Source organism: Poecilia latipinna, unplaced genomic scaffold, assembly GCF_001443285.1.
Source record: "Poecilia latipinna isolate Pla-1442-1.1 unplaced genomic scaffold, P_latipinna-1.0 Scaffold1108, whole genome shotgun sequence".
In the NCBI taxonomy this organism is placed as follows: Eukaryota; Metazoa; Chordata; class Actinopteri; order Cyprinodontiformes; family Poeciliidae; genus Poecilia; species Poecilia latipinna.
In genome coordinates, this window is record NW_015113724.1 from 104,315 (window position 1) to 121,061 (window position 16,747).

Consider the following 16,747-nt stretch of genomic DNA (forward strand, 5'->3'; position numbering starts at 1 on the left):
GTATTGGCTAAAAAACTTCCTACTCCTGCTTACCTCCAAAAAAAAAAAATTTTTAAAACTTTTTTTTTTTTTTTTTTTTTTTTTTTTTTTTTAATATGGGCCAATTTTTTGCACACTGCTTTAATTTTTTGCTAGTTTTTCTTACGGTTAAATTTAATTGTGCATATTAGGGCTAAATTGTTTTTCAATGTACTTGTAGCAATAATTTATTTATTCTTTTTTACATGTGAAAAGGCTTCCTTCCATTTTAACTGCAGTGTGTACAGTTTTTAAATCCCCTGCAGGAATAGTTCTGGAAAATCAAAACATTTATTTAAAAAAAATAAAGATCAGAGTTCTTATTATGGGCTTTTCCACGTTAATCACAAGGCACACACTCTTTCATAAAATGAAATTATGGGTAGAACTCAGAAATGTTGAGCGTCGGCTCCAGACTGCAGCATAATAATGTGCCTGCAGTGTTTTACAACAGAGCAAAGATGGAGAATTTGTGGCTGTTTGACCAGCAGTAGCCAGGATGTTGACAGGTTTTATGTCTAAAGGCCTTTTTTTCTACAGAAGGTGAAAGATTATTTCAGCTCTGTGTTTTCAGTGAGGAGATCAGGCAGATTGTGTATCTATATCACAATAATAAAGGATACAATCAAGAATTGAAGACGTTTTCACGTACTCTGCAGTATGAATTAATAATTCATTTGTTTTCTTTTTCCAAGGTGGAATGATGCTACATACACTTGCTATGGATTTTTAAACAATAATTGGGTACAGCAGGGTGAATCCCTAATCAACAAATGTGTTAATTTATATAACACCCCTTTTAATATTTGGGTAAATATCCCTTAGAATGTTAAAGAGAAATTATACAGTTTTTGTACCAATTTAGATGTGGATATTAGTTCACTATTCTCTCAGAATTGGTAAAGTTCAATAAATTACTTTGCTCATCCTTTAATGTTTAATAATGTTGTGGTCAGAATCATTCAAAAATCTTGATTATTGATTATTTTAAAACCAACATGGATGTGTTATTCACCTGACCCAAAACATTCATACTTAAATGACTACAAATCATTTCAGATCAGGAATAATCAGAGGTGTGCACTTATAGCGGAAAAGCAAGTCCTGCTAAACATAAACATTAGTTTTGATAATACTAACATGGTATTTAGCACAATCTAATGCTAAAGTGCTAAATTCAGCCATGTTGATACCCACCATGTGTCAATGACTCAACATTAGATAGTATTACGCCCCCAACAGGGTGACATTTGTTATTGCACACCTACCTATATGCTGCTTGTGCTTCAGAAACTCATGGTTTCAGTTTTATAATTGCTGATTATTGCTGACTTAGTTGCTGATTTTGCTTAATTGATCATGGTTGATCAGTGGATTTTAAACTGGTGCATTGTGGGAATAAAATAAACATAATTTGTTGTTTTTAGAATGGAGGATGTGAGGTGAGGAAGAGGTCTTCAGCCACTTCAAAATAAGAGCCTGAATATAAATATTAAGTTAATTGAGGAATCTTTTACAGCTGGAACTACTACTTTAACACAAGTGTTGAATTTTATTTAAGGGAAAGTTTACAAAACAGCCACATAAATTAATTTAGAGGAAGCTAACTGTGCTAAGCATTTTAAAATTTAGCAAAAAAAAAAAAATAGCTCTGCACTCATTAACCCCAAATGAGTGCGTTTTAAACTACTGGCTATGGAAATATATCCTTTTCTTGTCTAATATTTTTCTTCTGGGTGGTTCCTCATATCCCTGCAATAATGTAAACCTGAAATTGAATTAATCTGACTCTAAGAGTCCTACTTATTTCCAAAAAGTATGACTTCCTGCTGTGGCTAGCTTGGGCCTTGACTTTAATTCTTCACCAAGAAGACGTAGGCTTTTAGTTTGTGCCAGTCCCAAATTTAAAACCGCCATTTTCCTGATGATCCTAATAATAGAAAGTGTGCAGGTGAGCAGCTGATCCATCCTGGAGCTGAAGGCACCAATAACCAGTAGCCCACGCAGGTGTTTGGTTTCTCAGCTGTGGGATTTCTGTGTTAAATGAGCCGGAACAGCAGCAGCAGACACAGCCCTCAATTATTCTCTATAATGGTGTCTGGTTCCCTTTCATATTACTCAAATCCTTCCGCTCTGATGCACTTTTTCACTGTATTACCGGGAAATTACTTCCTTTTTAGTTGTAAAACGGTGACCTATGAGCTGCAGAGATGAGACCTACTCTGGGGAGAGAAGGACCTCTTGGGGAAACAAACTCATGTCAAGCTGACATTATGTCACTGCTAAGGCTCTAACACTACTTAAGTAATATATTATTCTGATGTTTAATTGATTTTTCTCATGATTAATTGATTAATCAAATAAAAAAATGGCATATTCTGCATGATTAATTTGATTTGTAATATATTTTGTAGTTTTAGTTTAATGTCTGCTTTGAGTATATTGTTTCAGTAAATTACCTTTTCAGTCTGTGTACTCCAGTTAGCAATTGATTAATAAATTAGTTGATGATCTTTCAATAATCCTTTACTCATGATTAATTTGATTAATCATATTTTGTACAGTTTTGGCTTAATTACTGCTTTGAGTATGTTCTTTGAGTAAGTGACCTTTTCTTCAATCTGTGTGCTCCAGTCAACAATCGATTACTAAATTAGTTGACGATTATTACAATAATCGATTAATCATGATTAATTTGATCGTTTCAGCCCTAGTTGCTGTAGGAAGTTTTTTTTTTTTTTTTTTAAACAGAATTGTCATGTTTTCCCCTGAATTTGTTTTGTAATCTTTTTTGTCTGCGCAGAAGGAGACCCCGGGGCCTCCCCGGCTCCAGAGGCCGAGGGCTCCACAAGCCAAGACGCCCAGGGCGGTGGGGGGCCGTCCTAAAGGCAGCAGGAGACAGAAGCGGCGTTGAGAAACGCCGAGAGGGAAATGAAGAGGTGGAACGTTAGCCGTCCTTTCTGGAGCTGAGGACACTGTCACTCACTGCCGGCCTGTTTGGAGCTTCCCTCGTCCCAAATGTCACCCACTTCTTTCTTCTTTCTTCTTTTTTACCGGACCAGATAGTAACATGGCTAGGAGAACTGAGTGGAAGTGGAAAATGGGATCCTTTGCTTTATACTCTGTTAGTCATTTATATTTCCTGACAGGATGAGGAAGCACAGAAACTTTGGATTAATGCCTGAGGAGAACTGAGCTAAACAAAATTATTTATAACTAAAGGCATCGCTCCGGCCTAGAATGGAACTGTGTCATGGATTCATTATCATCCGTTTGTCGTTCTCTTTTCACGTCTGTGTGCGTTTGTGACTCTCTTGTTCCATTTTTTTTCTAGTATTGTCTTCATTTACTGTCGAGTAAAGACTTCATATTTATTGCTAAATGTTAAGTGATAACTTTGTGATAGAACTATTCTTTGTGTAATAAAATACTGATGAATTACTGTAACATTTGTACGTTTCTAAGCGATAATTACGTTCTTACACTAGGAATCCGTCCGTGTTGTGGGTTATGGAGACTGCTGATCAGGGAGCAGTAAAAGGCGTGTTAATTAGATCCATCAATATTCCTGAACGCAGCTTGTTGTGTACATGAGAATGGTGTTGACATTTCCATCCAGCATGGCTGCCGTGTTCATTTATCGCTATGCACAATAAAGAAACAGATGTTTGTACAACGGTGTGTTAGGGACATTGTAGGTCAACAAAATAAGTAAATTTCCACCAAAAAAAAACTGAGAAATTTTGAGTTTCTAAAGTCAAAAATGTTTGACATTTAGAGTTCAGAAATATTTTTTTCAATAAATTTTTCTACTTTTCAAATTCAAATCCCCAAAATGTTTTGAAGAAATTCTGAAAGTTTATATATATATATTTCCTTGTTTTTTTTCTAGAAAATTTCTGATTTTTCTCAAGCAATTTTTTGACTTTTCAAGCTCAGAAACTTCAAAAACTTTATATGAAAAAGTTTTTTATATATATAAAATTTCCAAGAATTTTCCCAATTTTTGAGTTTTTCTTTAGCAGAAATGCATCTTTTTTCTGCCTATAATACACCACCATACAATTCTTTGCTGAAGTGGTGTGAATTAACTGGATGTGAAAAGATTTCAAAAGTAGAACAAAACTGTCTTTTAATGGCTTTTATTGCAATAGCTGATTTTTTTTATATAAGAGCTACAAATGAGTGCCGACAAGTGATTTTCTGTTCTAGTTAAATGAAAATATTTTAAATATTTACATCAAAAGAAAAGTAAAAAAACCCCACTAAATTAGAGGCTGTGCTTTTTCCGCTTGGGTGACATCGCGATGCCACCTAGCGGACACATAATAAGACTGCACTTTTGGTATGGAGCTCTTTTCACCTGCTTTTCCTCCCGGGCCCAGATGCAGAAACATGGGGTGGAAAAAAGAAACCAGCATCTTTTCTTTTATTAATGAGAAACTAAACAAAATAAAGCCTGATGAAACTGAATAAAACAAATCTTAAGAAAAAGATTAAAACAAACCATAACAGAATGAGAAATTATTTTTTAAAATTAGTTTTAAGCATACGTTTAGATTTTAAGACTCATCTTCCAGCATTTTGCTAAAGTCTTAAAGAATAGATATCTGAAGTTTGTTTTTTTCTTTTGTGCTGCTGTTAGTTTTTAGATTTCCTAATCTCTTAGTAAAACTGAACAGATTCAAAAATCCATTTATTCATCTGATGCAGAAAAAGCAGGAGACAGTGAAGAATAATTTTTTACTTTCTTCCAGTTTGGCACCAGTTCTTTTTATTCATTAGTGCAACATTATTTATGTTAGTGATTTACAGCCTCTCATAATTAAAGATGGAAGTGGGAATAAAGTTAATGTGCATTACGTCTCCCACTGACAGAAAACTATGTATATTTTCATGAACGTTTCATGCATCTGGTCCCGGGTTCGTTTCATGTGGAGAGCAAAAAGCACATCAATCTGCTTGTCCGCATGCGTTCTCTCATATTCTGCTCTTAAATCAATTATTTTTCCCATCATCTTTTAGCACTGCAATTTACCTCTACAGGATGTAAACAACAAAAAACAAGCTGGCGTCCATAGGCTGCATAAGTTTATGAATACTGAATAACTGCATTTTAAAGCTCGTCTTCATAACAACAACATGTAAACTCAAGATGAGATGAAATGACAACCCTCGGATGTTTCTGCACCTTCCAGAGGAATGTAACCTCATGTGGATAAAAAACTGTGGAGGTATGTAAGAACTTCTTGAGATGAAACCGGATCACAGGGGGAGGTGAAGTGGTAACCAGCTGGTCTGATGTTCTCTAGGCTTCATGTGGGCTCACACAGCAGTGGAACCACATTTCTTTGTGTCGCTGCTTAAGAGGTCAGAGGGCATTTCAGAGGGCGGTGCTCCGCATCATCCCGTACGCTTCGTACAGTTGGTGGAGAAGCTCCTCTTTCTCCTTCTCTGGGAGGAAGCTCGACTTTGCAGAGTTGATGTTCTACGAGACAAAACGACAAAGTTCCCATTCAGTTCCCTCCTGATTGGTTCAGGCTGATGAGAGGAAATGGATTTCAGCTCTTTTTCTAATCAAATGCATTGATTAAGTGATTATAAGTCAGTGCGAGTGGCTCAATATAAACAGCAGGGTCTGTCTGAAAAGCTCATTTTCAGACTCTACTTGCCTCAGTATGTTAAAGCTGCAGTTAAGCCTGTCACAATAAATCAATTAATCACACAATAAACCAATACAAACGCCATCATTTTCATTTGCTTGATTTATAATTTTTCTTTCTATAAAACTGATCTTCCATCTTGTGTTTTGGTCTCAACTATCCTTTTTTTTAACCCAGTTTTGTTTACAGAGACATCAAAATTCATTTTATTTGTTGTTTCTGTTTTGTTTGTTTATTTTGGATATTTCAAATGTCTCTCAGTTCCAGTGTTTAAATGTTCATCATAATTTATTGACCTTTAAGGAGAATAATAATTTATCTCAATTACTTGAAAATTGTCTCAAAACATGAATATTACCGTTTATCGCAATAAATCCTGGGACAATTAATCATCCGGCAAAGTTATTTATCATGACAGGCCCAGCTGCAGTATGTTAGTTTTATTAAAATATATTTTTCTTACATATTTCTTTAAACTGTCACCATGTGATGACATGCGAGACAGAATCTGAAAAATCTCCTCTTCTCCAAGTGTTAATTAGAAACTAATGTATATTTCATATATGAAATAATTAAACAATTAAATAATGCATTTCCTATTTATTTAAGATAAAGTTAAATTCAGTAATTTGATTCATACATCTCCAGTTCTGTAAAAAAAAAATTCACATCGTTTTTTAAACTATGTTATTGAATTGTGGCACTTCTGGCTTTCCATACACTCTGCAGTCTAAGTGTTCATATTCTGCTTGTTCTGCTTTAGCAGTTGAGGTTCTGTTACAGCCAAATTACAAATATACTTAAAATTTTGTGATTGCAATTTTTCTTGTGTTAAATGCTGCAGCTATTTAGCATTTCAACTGTTTCAACTAGTTTTTTTATAAACACTGCAAGGATAAAACTATTCAAGCCAATCGGGGGGTGATATTGTAAAAGTTGTAGATCAATTTCTAGACTATACAATGCTACTAAAAATTGTGATAATTACTTCTTTAAAGAAATCAATATTCATGTTTTTATTAAGCAACTATAATTTCTACTCTTCAGACTATGCAAGGAAGAGATTTTACAGTAAATCAAATCACTTGATACATCTCTGGTTAAAATAAACTAAAATGCTGTAAATCTACAACAAAATGTCTTAAAAAATAAATTAATGCAGGTGGTCAGTCAAAGTTTAGACCTTAACTTTAATGAAATGCTGCAGTTTGACCTTAAAGGACTTGTGCAGAAATGAATATCTGCAAAACCCTAGAATTGTTTTGGCCACTTTACAGAACTGAAGTGTAAATATCGTCAGTAACAGTCAAGAAATAGTCTGTTGATGTCAATTTATTTACATGTCGGTATTTAATATAATCACTGACCTTTAATGGAGCTGTTGAGCAAATCTGCTACGGTAAGGTTGAGCCGTTCAGGCTTTGAGGTGACTCGATCGTGCAAATCCAAATGCCAGTTTATTTTCTCTACAGTCTTATGCAAGGTCATGTTTCATGCAAACCTGCTTTGTTGTTTTTCTTAGTGGTATTAAGAGCTTATGCTGCATAAAAGGAACTTGAATTGTTAAACAGGACTAAGATGGAATATTTTTCAGAGTACGGCTTTGTTCTCGTTCAAATAATCACCTGATAAAAGGCAAATAGGCAGCGTGTTCTCCTTTCTAGCCTCATTTAAACAGCTTTTCCCTGTGATCTGGTGCTATTATTAAACTGCATTTGATCTCACCAGCCGTTTGAATTCCTCCTCCGTGAATCCCATGTGTTGGTGCACAATGCTGTAGTCGAGTGGCAGGTTGGAGTTGAAGATCAGAGGGTCATCTGTGTTCAGGGAGTAGTTAGCCTTGTCCTTCCTAAACCTGCAGAAGCAAAATAAAACCCGGTTTCTTGAACGTTTTTGTTTTAATCTATATTTCAATGTGAGGAAAAAAAAAAACTCACGTTATGATGGGGTGTTGGGTAAAGTCTGAGCTGCAGGCACTTGTCAGCTTACTGGAAATGGGACACATCTGCAAGGAGAAAGTTTCATTCAACTCATGTCTCCACTAGAGGGCGCAATATCTCCACTTCCATAGGGAGTTCACCTAAAATGACTACAACTACAGGAGAAAAAGTCAGGAGGAAATACTTCCAGGATATTTACATAATATATATGACTGAGTATTTGGGCCATGCCAAGAAAAAAATAAAATAAAATTATGAGAATAAAGACCAAACAATTTGAGAATATGGTGCTAATATTATAACTTTATTCTCAAAATATTATGACTATTCTGTTTTCTTAGCACGGCTCTACTATGCCATCATAAATACAGGAGAATAAGGACTTTGTTTTGATGGAAAGGATGGTGAAGTTGGTTGTTTACCTCAAAGTGCATGTTTTGCTCCAGCAGTTTTCTGTACAGGTCTTTGTCCTGAAGCGTGTTGTAGCCATGTCCGATTCGTTCGGCCTTCAGCTCTTCAACAGCCTAAAACACCAAACAAACATGCAAAAAACGTTAAGCAACAAAAAAATCTCCAACAAGTTTAACCTGATATGCACAGGTCACCTCAGTTTTGATAAATTCATGATTTACTTGAGATGATCCTTTTTCTATTTGTAATTACCACCAAACAGGAACAACCTTTAAGAAGAATAAGTACTTTATCCTTGGACGTATACTAGTGCACATTTATTCCCTTATTAATTATAAAAATGAATCAGAATCACTTTATTAATCCTTGTGTGGAAATGGTTTCTGGCTGCTAAAATCAACAACAAAACTCTCGTCTTTTCCAGCGAATTCAGAGGCAAAACAAGCTGACCGAATGTTCTGGAACTCTGAACCCAGTTGCTAGGTAACACGGCCTGGCTTGGTGGTGTTGCTAGGTAACGGAAGGTTTTTGAAACGGCTCATTTCCCAGACATTAAAAATGTTTAACTTACTGCCAAAAAAAATTTGTGTTAAATGTTATGCCTGTTTTTAAAAACAGAAGAAACTCAAATGGAAGTTAAAAAAAAAAAAACACATACAAATGTGAAATTTGGAAACTAGGTTCCCCTTTACAGGAAGCTTACAAAGGCATGACATCATCATCACAGCTTTCCCTTAATTATTTAAAGGCATAAATGTCTGAATTTGAAGAAAGTGATTAAAAAAGCCCCTCTGATTATTCTGTCATGTAGAAAAACAGAATATCTGGTTTCTTTTACTCCCAGTTTTATCTTCATCACCTCACAGCAAACTTGTTTGGTTTTCCCCTTTCTTCATTGTCACCATGTTGCTTCCTTGTTAAGATATTCACACGTCAGGACAGTTTAAACTTCTTCTGCAAGTTCAAAATCGACACCCTGTATTGTTAACCACCTTCCTCGTTGTTGAAACAAAACACATTAGTCGATCGCTTCCATTGTTCTTCCACTGACAAAACTCTGCTCTGCTTGTTGTGCTTGGCTCTTTGCCCTCATCTCTATTGTTGTGGCGTGACTTCAGGGTTTTGTTTATGCACTTTTAAGAGCGACTGAGATGTCAGACATGCCAGCCAAACCTTGGAGCAACGCTGGCTGTTACTGTCGAGCGGCTCACCTCCTTCACCATCGATGCCGGGCCCACCTCTCCTGCATGAACCGTGCGGTGAATCCCACAGCGAACGGCCTCCTGGGAACGACATCCATCAAGGAACATATGAGAAACAAAGCAGCGTGGCCAAACATCTGGCTTTCACATCTGCAACGCCGGGTTTTGTTCTCACTGGAGCAACATTTTGCAACTTTTCCAGTTCACTTAAAAAAAAAATCTAAATGAAAATTCACATGAATCTAAAGACATGAAATACTCCCCATGTTTATGTCGTCTGGTTTTATTTCAGAATTGTCAGCATTTTGTGTTTATAGTAATAACTAGTAACATTAACCCAATTAAATTTACTTGAGTAACATTTATAGTATTTTTACTAAGCTGTACTTTTTACTTGAGTAAAAATAGGTTGCAGTAGTGCTGCTCTTACTTGAGTATAATTTTTGGGTACTCTGCCCACTTCTGCTTAGTCGGCACATTCATATCAGAGATCATAAACCGTAGATGATAAAACTTGATTTCAGAAAGGACTCTGCTCTTTCTCCTCGCTGAATAAGGTTTTCATTTCATTCATCAGTACATGTGTAAATAAGATCATCGTGGGTGGTTCATGTGAAATGCGTCACTTGTATTCGATCCAAACTTTTCACAGGTCAACAAACTTCTTCATGCTTCAGCGCAGAAAGAAACGCTGGCATGAATGAAAATATAAATCTATTAAACTGGAAGAACAAGAACAGAAAAGCAGAACTGGACAAACTGGAGATGGGAGTTTCAGAAACACTTGTCATGGAGCATTTAATAACCTAGACCTGAACTTTATTCGAAGCAAAGACGCCAATAAACGACAGAGTAACAGATGTGAAGTTATCTGTATTTATTGAACAAAGATGAAGCCAAAGTTTTAAAGTTGTGTTGATGGATCACAATATTTTAAAATTCACGCATAACACAATTATTTTTAACTAAACTATATTCAAAACAGATTTGTAAGAAGAGAAAGGAAACACAACTAAGATTTTCAAATAAGCAATGATGGAAAGAGGAATTTCAGATAAAGGTGTTAATTTACATTCTGCATTTAAAAGATCATGATTATGATGACGCGATATGGCATTGATGTTTTATTGTGCATTCTTTGTGTTTGATGTGTATTTGAATGTCTAACCATTTTCTCACTGCAAAAACAACAAATCTCACCAAGTATTTATCTAGTTTCTACCCCAAATATCTTTGTACACTTGAAATATGACAAAACTAACTTACAAGTAATTTTAAGCAAGATATAGGAGATTGTTTTAAGTAAATATTGCCTTAATGTTTATGAAAAAGTACTAGTTCTATTGGCAAATTATTTCACTTATAACAAGACATTTTCCCACATTGTAAGTGAAATTATCTGCCAATGGAACCAGAACTTTTTCATAAATATTAAGGAATAATTTACTTACAACAAGCTAATATATCTTGCTGAAAAATTACTTGTAAGCTAATTTTATCTTATTCCAAGATATTTTCACTTAAAAATAGACCAAAAATGGTTGAGAAGATATTATGTTTTAGCAGTGTGCCAGTGAGACTAGCACTTTTAAAATAATTTTTAAGGAATTATTGACTTAACACAAGTTCCCATATGTTGCTGTAAAGTTAGGTTTATCTAATTTCAAAATATTTGCTCTAAAAACTAGACCAAAAATACGCAGTAAGATATTGTGTTTTTGCAGTGTATGCCGAGACGCGTCCAGAGAAAGTTATTCCTGTGTAGTTTCTGAAAGATTTGTAGTAAAAGTGGAAACTCACTTCTAAGTTAATATGTTCAGAATGATGTTTATTTTCTAATTCTGCTGTTGTTCCACGTCTGGAGTGTTTTTAATATCTTCATGGTTTTCCGTGCTCACCTCGTAGGCCACCTTGTGATTTGAGTTTTCTTCGAGGTTCATCGACTCGTCGCCTGCCAGATCGATGGCCACCACGCCGGCATCCCGATACGTCTTACACAGCTCCACCACTTCAATGGACCAGTCTGGAACGAGTTCAAATTTCCATTACGACACATTTTAGGCCTGCTAACTGAACACAATGTGTGCAGTGTGCAAAAGAAATGAGACATCTGAATAAATCCAAGGAGATCCTGAGCCTAGAAAAGCATGAATCGACATGCAGGGTGCAGAATTTAACATTATGACTAGTTTTTTTTATGATTCGTTTTAGGTTTTGAGATGGATTCTTCTCAGGTTTGTGCAGGAAATTTGAAGCCCTGCCAGCAGCTGGGATCTTGAGCTTAACTTAGAAAAGTCAAAATGAGATTTTGCTGGTGCAAGGCTCACGTGTCGCCGTCTCATATTTACTGCAGACATAAGACCTGAGCGCTCATGTAGCTCTGCAAGAGGAGAGCTCAAAAATATTTAAATAATTTATTCTTTGGCTGTTTTAAATCATATATTTATAGCTATAAAAGCTGAATAATACCAGAATAATCTGTAACTAGTCCATATTTTCTAATTATGACATATTTCTAAAACAAAACATAATCTTATTTCCACTTAGAATATCTGCATAATGTTTCCTGTTGGGTTTATTTAAAACATATTCACATTTATTTTGCATGTGAAGTTAATTTGGCCGTTAGGTTGCATGGAAACAGTTGCAGGAACGGAGCAGCTCATGTTACTGCAGTTCATGTTACCGTCAGCGCTGCTTCATGTTAACACAGTAACACCAGCTGCTGCTGCAACACCAAATCAGAGGAATGAGCTGCCGTGGGTTGGAAAATGCTTCTTTTTTGATTAAAGCTGCAGGATTTTGTTCCATTTTTTTCCAGATATTTTATCTTTCACTTTATTTAAGAATAGATTTAATCCTCCTTTCAACACTTTGTAAGAGAGAAAACACACAAATGTGTTTTCATAAATATTAAGAGATACACATGTACACAATTCTCAAATTATTCCGACTTTATTCTCAAGAATTACTCCGACTTTATTCTTGTATTATTTTGACTTTATTTTCATCCATTTACTTTATTTTTTTTTTTTCTTTTTTTCTCTTAGTAATACAGAAAACTGTCAGGAAAAAATCCCATGGTATCAACTATTTGTTTTCCTTTTTTAAAATAATTTTGTTCCACAGTTATTTCCACCCTAACTAATAGGCTTTGGACATTTCTTGGATTTCTCATTAAAAGCACATTTGTCCTCGAAAAGATTTTTTAAAATTTCTAAAGCATAAAATCGTTCAAGTCTTTTTGAAAGAATAACCGAAGGCAGAGCATCGATGACAAGACATTAGCACACAGGACCCTTATCTCACAAGCGTATTTTGGCAGACACGAGCATGAACAGGTCATTACTTGGCATGTGGCGCATGCAGCATAGAATGGACCTGGCTTTGATTTTGAAGGCCCTCTCCCCCTCGCTGAGGCCCTCGTTAACCAGACGCACCACCTCATCCGGGGTCAAGTCTCCTCTGTCCACAAAAACACAAAACAAATGTAATACACCCCACCACGGCCAGACAATAATGAAATAAATGAATAAAAAAAAAAAACACTCACTCCGTCTGGTTCCAGGGAATGTTTTTGCCAACATCACAGTTGGCGAGGAAATGCGGGCTGTACCTGACCTCAACGTAAATGACTCCTTCCTTGGCTTTGTCCTCAACAAACTCATAAGCGATCCTCTTTATGGCTTCTCTGTCTCCGCTGAAACGGCAAAGAAACGTTTTGATCTGTTAACAATCAGTAATCCATCATCTGGGCAGCAACAACGTAAAAAATGAGCAGCAGAAATGCTGGTGTGATAAAAGTCATGCTGTGTATCGTAACACTTTTTATGGGTGAGGTTTCAGCTTTTTAATCAGTGGTATCTTTGGTTGTCATGAACTATTTATTATTAGTTCAACTTGGTATCTCAGCTAAAGGTTACAATGGGTAGTATTAAATATCAATTAATCAATCAAGTTTATTTGCATAGCAAATTTTAGCAGCAAGGTGGTGCAAAGAGCAATTGGACACAGTTTCTATGGAAGAGGATTGGTGCCACTGAAAAAAAAAAAAAAAAGACTTGCTATAATCTCAGAATTCAGACTTAAATCTCCAGAGAAAAAGTCAGATTTTTTTTCTTTTTTATTTTAGTGGCACTAATCTGTCATTTCTTCCTAAATACTTTTAATTTTATTCTTTGCAACAGCATTAAAAAAAACACTTATTAATTTATTTACCAAGAAGAAAAAACCTGTTTGTTAACTGAAACTTTTTAATCATGACTTTAATGTTTTATGAAGATCGATTCAAAACTGGTCTCTGTGTAACATCACATTTATTCCTCTGGGAAACAATAAGTAACTAATCACTAATTAAACTTCCTAGTCAGACTGACATGATTAAAGTATAAAAGTTAAAAATTAATTTTACATCAATTTAAATGGATGTCAACAAGTCTGACCTGCTTGGATTTTATTTTAAAACATTGCATATATTAAAAGACAATTGGATTTTTCTATATGCGCTTACTAAAGTCAAAGATGAATTTATTACAGGTTGTTTTTACACTTCTTGTCTAGCAGTCATTAGCTGAGGTGCTGTACTTTATCTGTAAGCCATGCAAAAGTGATAAACCAATCTAAATCTCTTTATATCTTTACAACTTGGCAATAAGGAGTAAGACATTCCTGAAAAACTTTCAGAAAGCCTGCAGAAGCAAAACAACAATAAAAAAGACTGACTTGTTCTGCACCATTCACCGTCTTGTTTTTAAATTCAGGTTGAAGCTAAACTTTTTTTTTTTTTTTTGGTTTCGATCAGGGCGTTTCTGTCCGTCATGCGTCAAACAAACTTTAATCGCAGCCTTTGTTCACTTCTGCAACATCGACATTTAGGAGAATCATTTCCTCAAAGATGCAGAAGAACTGGTTCATGATTTCTTTTTATAATCTTTATAGTCTGTGATGACACCTGAGCTGTGAGTGTCCCAGTCTGGACATGGCAGCCTTCCAGTTAAAAAATGTTGGCTGATTGACTTGTTATTCTTGTTTGTTCTGATCCAGATTCTTCTATGTTTGACCCATTAATCAGCTTGATTTGCTAGTTGAGCACTTTTATTTACAAGCAGGAAAAAATAGTTTCTACATTCAAATGATTTCAGATTCTCTTCATGTTCTCGTCTTTCGGTTGCATCGTCTTTATGAGAGTTCTTACGAGATATTGCTGTGCCTCCTGACTGTCCTCTTACTACATGTTTAATTTGGTGAAAAGGGATCTTGAAAACCACAGACTGACAGGAACTAACGCAAGTAAGTTTTGTCTGCGGATGTGTGATAAGATCACGAACTCTGCAAAATACTTGCATTGAAATATTGAGATCAATGAGAGCTGATCTGGGATAGTTCAAGTGCAGCTGGTGCGATTGTATCAAACGGTTTCTGGTGAACTTGTTTTGTTCAAACTGACAAAATTTGCACAGGCTTGTCAGCATTAGAGTAACAAAGCCAGTCAGAACTGAAGCAGAAACGGCAAAAACACACAGAGTATTTTTAGTCTAGTTTCTAGTACAAATAGTTTAGTAGACTTGAAATAAAACAAGACTAACTTACAAAGTAACCTTTTGAGCAAGACATAGGAGATTGTTTTAAGTAAATAATTCCCTAATATTGATGAAAAAGTGCTGGTTCCGCTGTCAGATTATTTCACTTATAACAAGACATTTTTTCCACATCATAAGTTAATCTGCCAGTGGATCCAGTACTTTTTATCAACATTTTTTAAGTTATTAACTAACTTCCTAGTTAGTTTTGACTTATTTAATGTGTATTAAGATGTTTGCACTAAAAACTTGACTAAAAATACTTGGTAAGATTTTGTGTTTTTGTAAATATTCATATAGTTACACCCCAAATTGTGATATATTGAGTAACCTCTACATATATATTAAAACAGAACTGTTGATATTGTTAATAATAAACAAAGACAATTAGGCCAGTTACAATAAGCAATGAATCAATTAATCACATGATGGTGAATAATTTTAATTTGCTGGATTTATTGTTTTTCTCTTTTAGCCCTCTACAAAAACTGGATGGTCTCAACTAGCCCATTTTTGATGGACAGTTTTGATTGTTTGTTGTTTTCTTTATTTTGGATATTTCAAATGTCTTCCAGTTCCAGTGTTTATTGATCTTTGAGAATCTGTTCTTGCATTATTATGCCATTATATTACTTGAAAATGGTCTCAAAACAACAATATCAATTATCTCAATAAGTTCTGGAACAATTTATCGCCCAACAAAATTTGTTGTCCAGTGACAATGTAGTTATGGGGTTTTTATCCTTCAGAAATTCTTCTCTGTCTCACCTTTATTGTCATATAGGACTATGCGTCACAGAACAAAACGCTTCCAGCGTTTCCAGTGAATGCTGCCCAACTGAATGACTTGTTCTGCAGCATCCTCCTGTTACACAAAGCCACACTACTGCCCTGCAAGAGCTAAACCCAGCCAGCAAGTTCCCTAATGTTTGAGCTGTACAGAAAAAAGGTCCATTCAGCACAGCGGAGCGTGCAAATTTCTGAAGAGTGTGACGTCATGTGCAAAGGGTCATTAAAAACTTATATTTTACTATAAGTTAGTGTGTTCACAATATCTGAAAAGAGTTGTCATTCTGTGAACACAGTGGTAAGATGTTACTTTTTATCCTCTGTTCAGCATTTTTTCCTCCATCTTTCCTTTAGCTTAAGTACGGCAAAGGATGGTGTAAAACTGCAACAGCGTCTCCTCCAGTCACAATGTGTGGCGGTGACATAATATGGTGCAACACCGGCAGCGTTCAGGGCTGAAAGACTGCATTTGGTCTGTTCTTCAGAGTTCAAGATTAAAAATAAGGCAGAGTGACACATGAAAGGCTCTGCTGAACAAGTTTACTGTCCTTCTTCTGGTTGGTTGCCAAGGTGACACTTGATCTCAATAATGCCGTGTTCCTGTTCTTCATGTCTGGCATTAAAAGCGACGCCCCCCTGCTGTGGGGCAGAGTTACATTGCATAATCCTCCTGTGCTTTACATACCAATTCCATCAATCACAACCAGCTTTTTTAAAGATTTTGGATGCAACATAATTGCAGTTATAAGAGATTGGACTTCAGCTCTCAAGGTGAACTCTGACCCAATGTCACACTTTGCACTTCCTGTAAGGAAATTCCCTCTACAGTTATGCAAGTTGAGAGGCTGCTGCGCCGACACTTACGCAATCACGTGCATGTACTCCTTGAATTTTTCCAAAAATTTGGTGAGAGTGACAGGCTCGTGAACGATGATCTTCTCCTTCAGTTCCTCGGCTGTGTTTGCAGGAAGAGAGATACCTCGTCTCCTGGGTGGATAAAAGATGGAAAAATGGAAGACTTTGTGAAAAGAGTGTAAAAATGAAAACAGGTAATTTTTTTTTTTTTTTTTTTTTTTAAGAAGAATTATCTTTTATCTTTTTTTGTACACAAAAAGGAAATTTTAGTCTATAATTTCCAGTATAAG

The 16,747-nt window shown here is 35.6% G+C and overlaps 2 protein-coding genes and 1 long non-coding RNA gene across 3 annotated transcripts in view; 1 reads left to right on the forward strand and 2 right to left on the reverse strand.

The window, feature by feature from the left end:
* Positions 1–3,465, forward strand: part of pkig (protein kinase (cAMP-dependent, catalytic) inhibitor gamma) — a 41,673-nt gene extending 38,208 nt beyond the window's left edge. Inside the window, exon 3 of the mRNA XM_015052399.1 lies at positions 2,822–3,465. Coding sequence (XP_014907885.1) covers positions 2,822–2,904 — 83 coding nt within the window. The 3' untranslated portion in view covers positions 2,905–3,465. The remainder of the gene's footprint in view (positions 1–2,821) is intronic.
* A 1,279-nt stretch (positions 3,466–4,744) lies between these two features.
* ada (adenosine deaminase) overlaps positions 4,745–16,747 on the reverse strand; it is a 23,975-nt gene continuing 11,972 nt past the window's right edge. The window contains exons 3-11 of the mRNA XM_015052400.1: positions 16,467–16,589; positions 12,788–12,934; positions 12,584–12,699; positions 11,133–11,257; positions 9,244–9,315; positions 8,044–8,145; positions 7,619–7,686; positions 7,407–7,536; positions 4,745–5,506 (exon numbers count right to left, since the gene is read on the reverse strand). Coding sequence (XP_014907886.1) covers positions 5,402–5,506; positions 7,407–7,536; positions 7,619–7,686; positions 8,044–8,145; positions 9,244–9,315; positions 11,133–11,257; positions 12,584–12,699; positions 12,788–12,934; positions 16,467–16,589 — 988 coding nt within the window. The 3' untranslated portion in view covers positions 4,745–5,401. The remainder of the gene's footprint in view (positions 5,507–7,406; positions 7,537–7,618; positions 7,687–8,043; positions 8,146–9,243; positions 9,316–11,132; positions 11,258–12,583; positions 12,700–12,787; positions 12,935–16,466; positions 16,590–16,747) is intronic.
* Positions 12,171–12,577, reverse strand: LOC106959678 (uncharacterized). Its single transcript, XR_001427412.1, has 2 exons — positions 12,254–12,577; positions 12,171–12,218 (listed from the first exon to the last, which is right to left on the reverse strand). It is a non-coding gene; the product is annotated as an uncharacterized LOC106959678 (long non-coding RNA).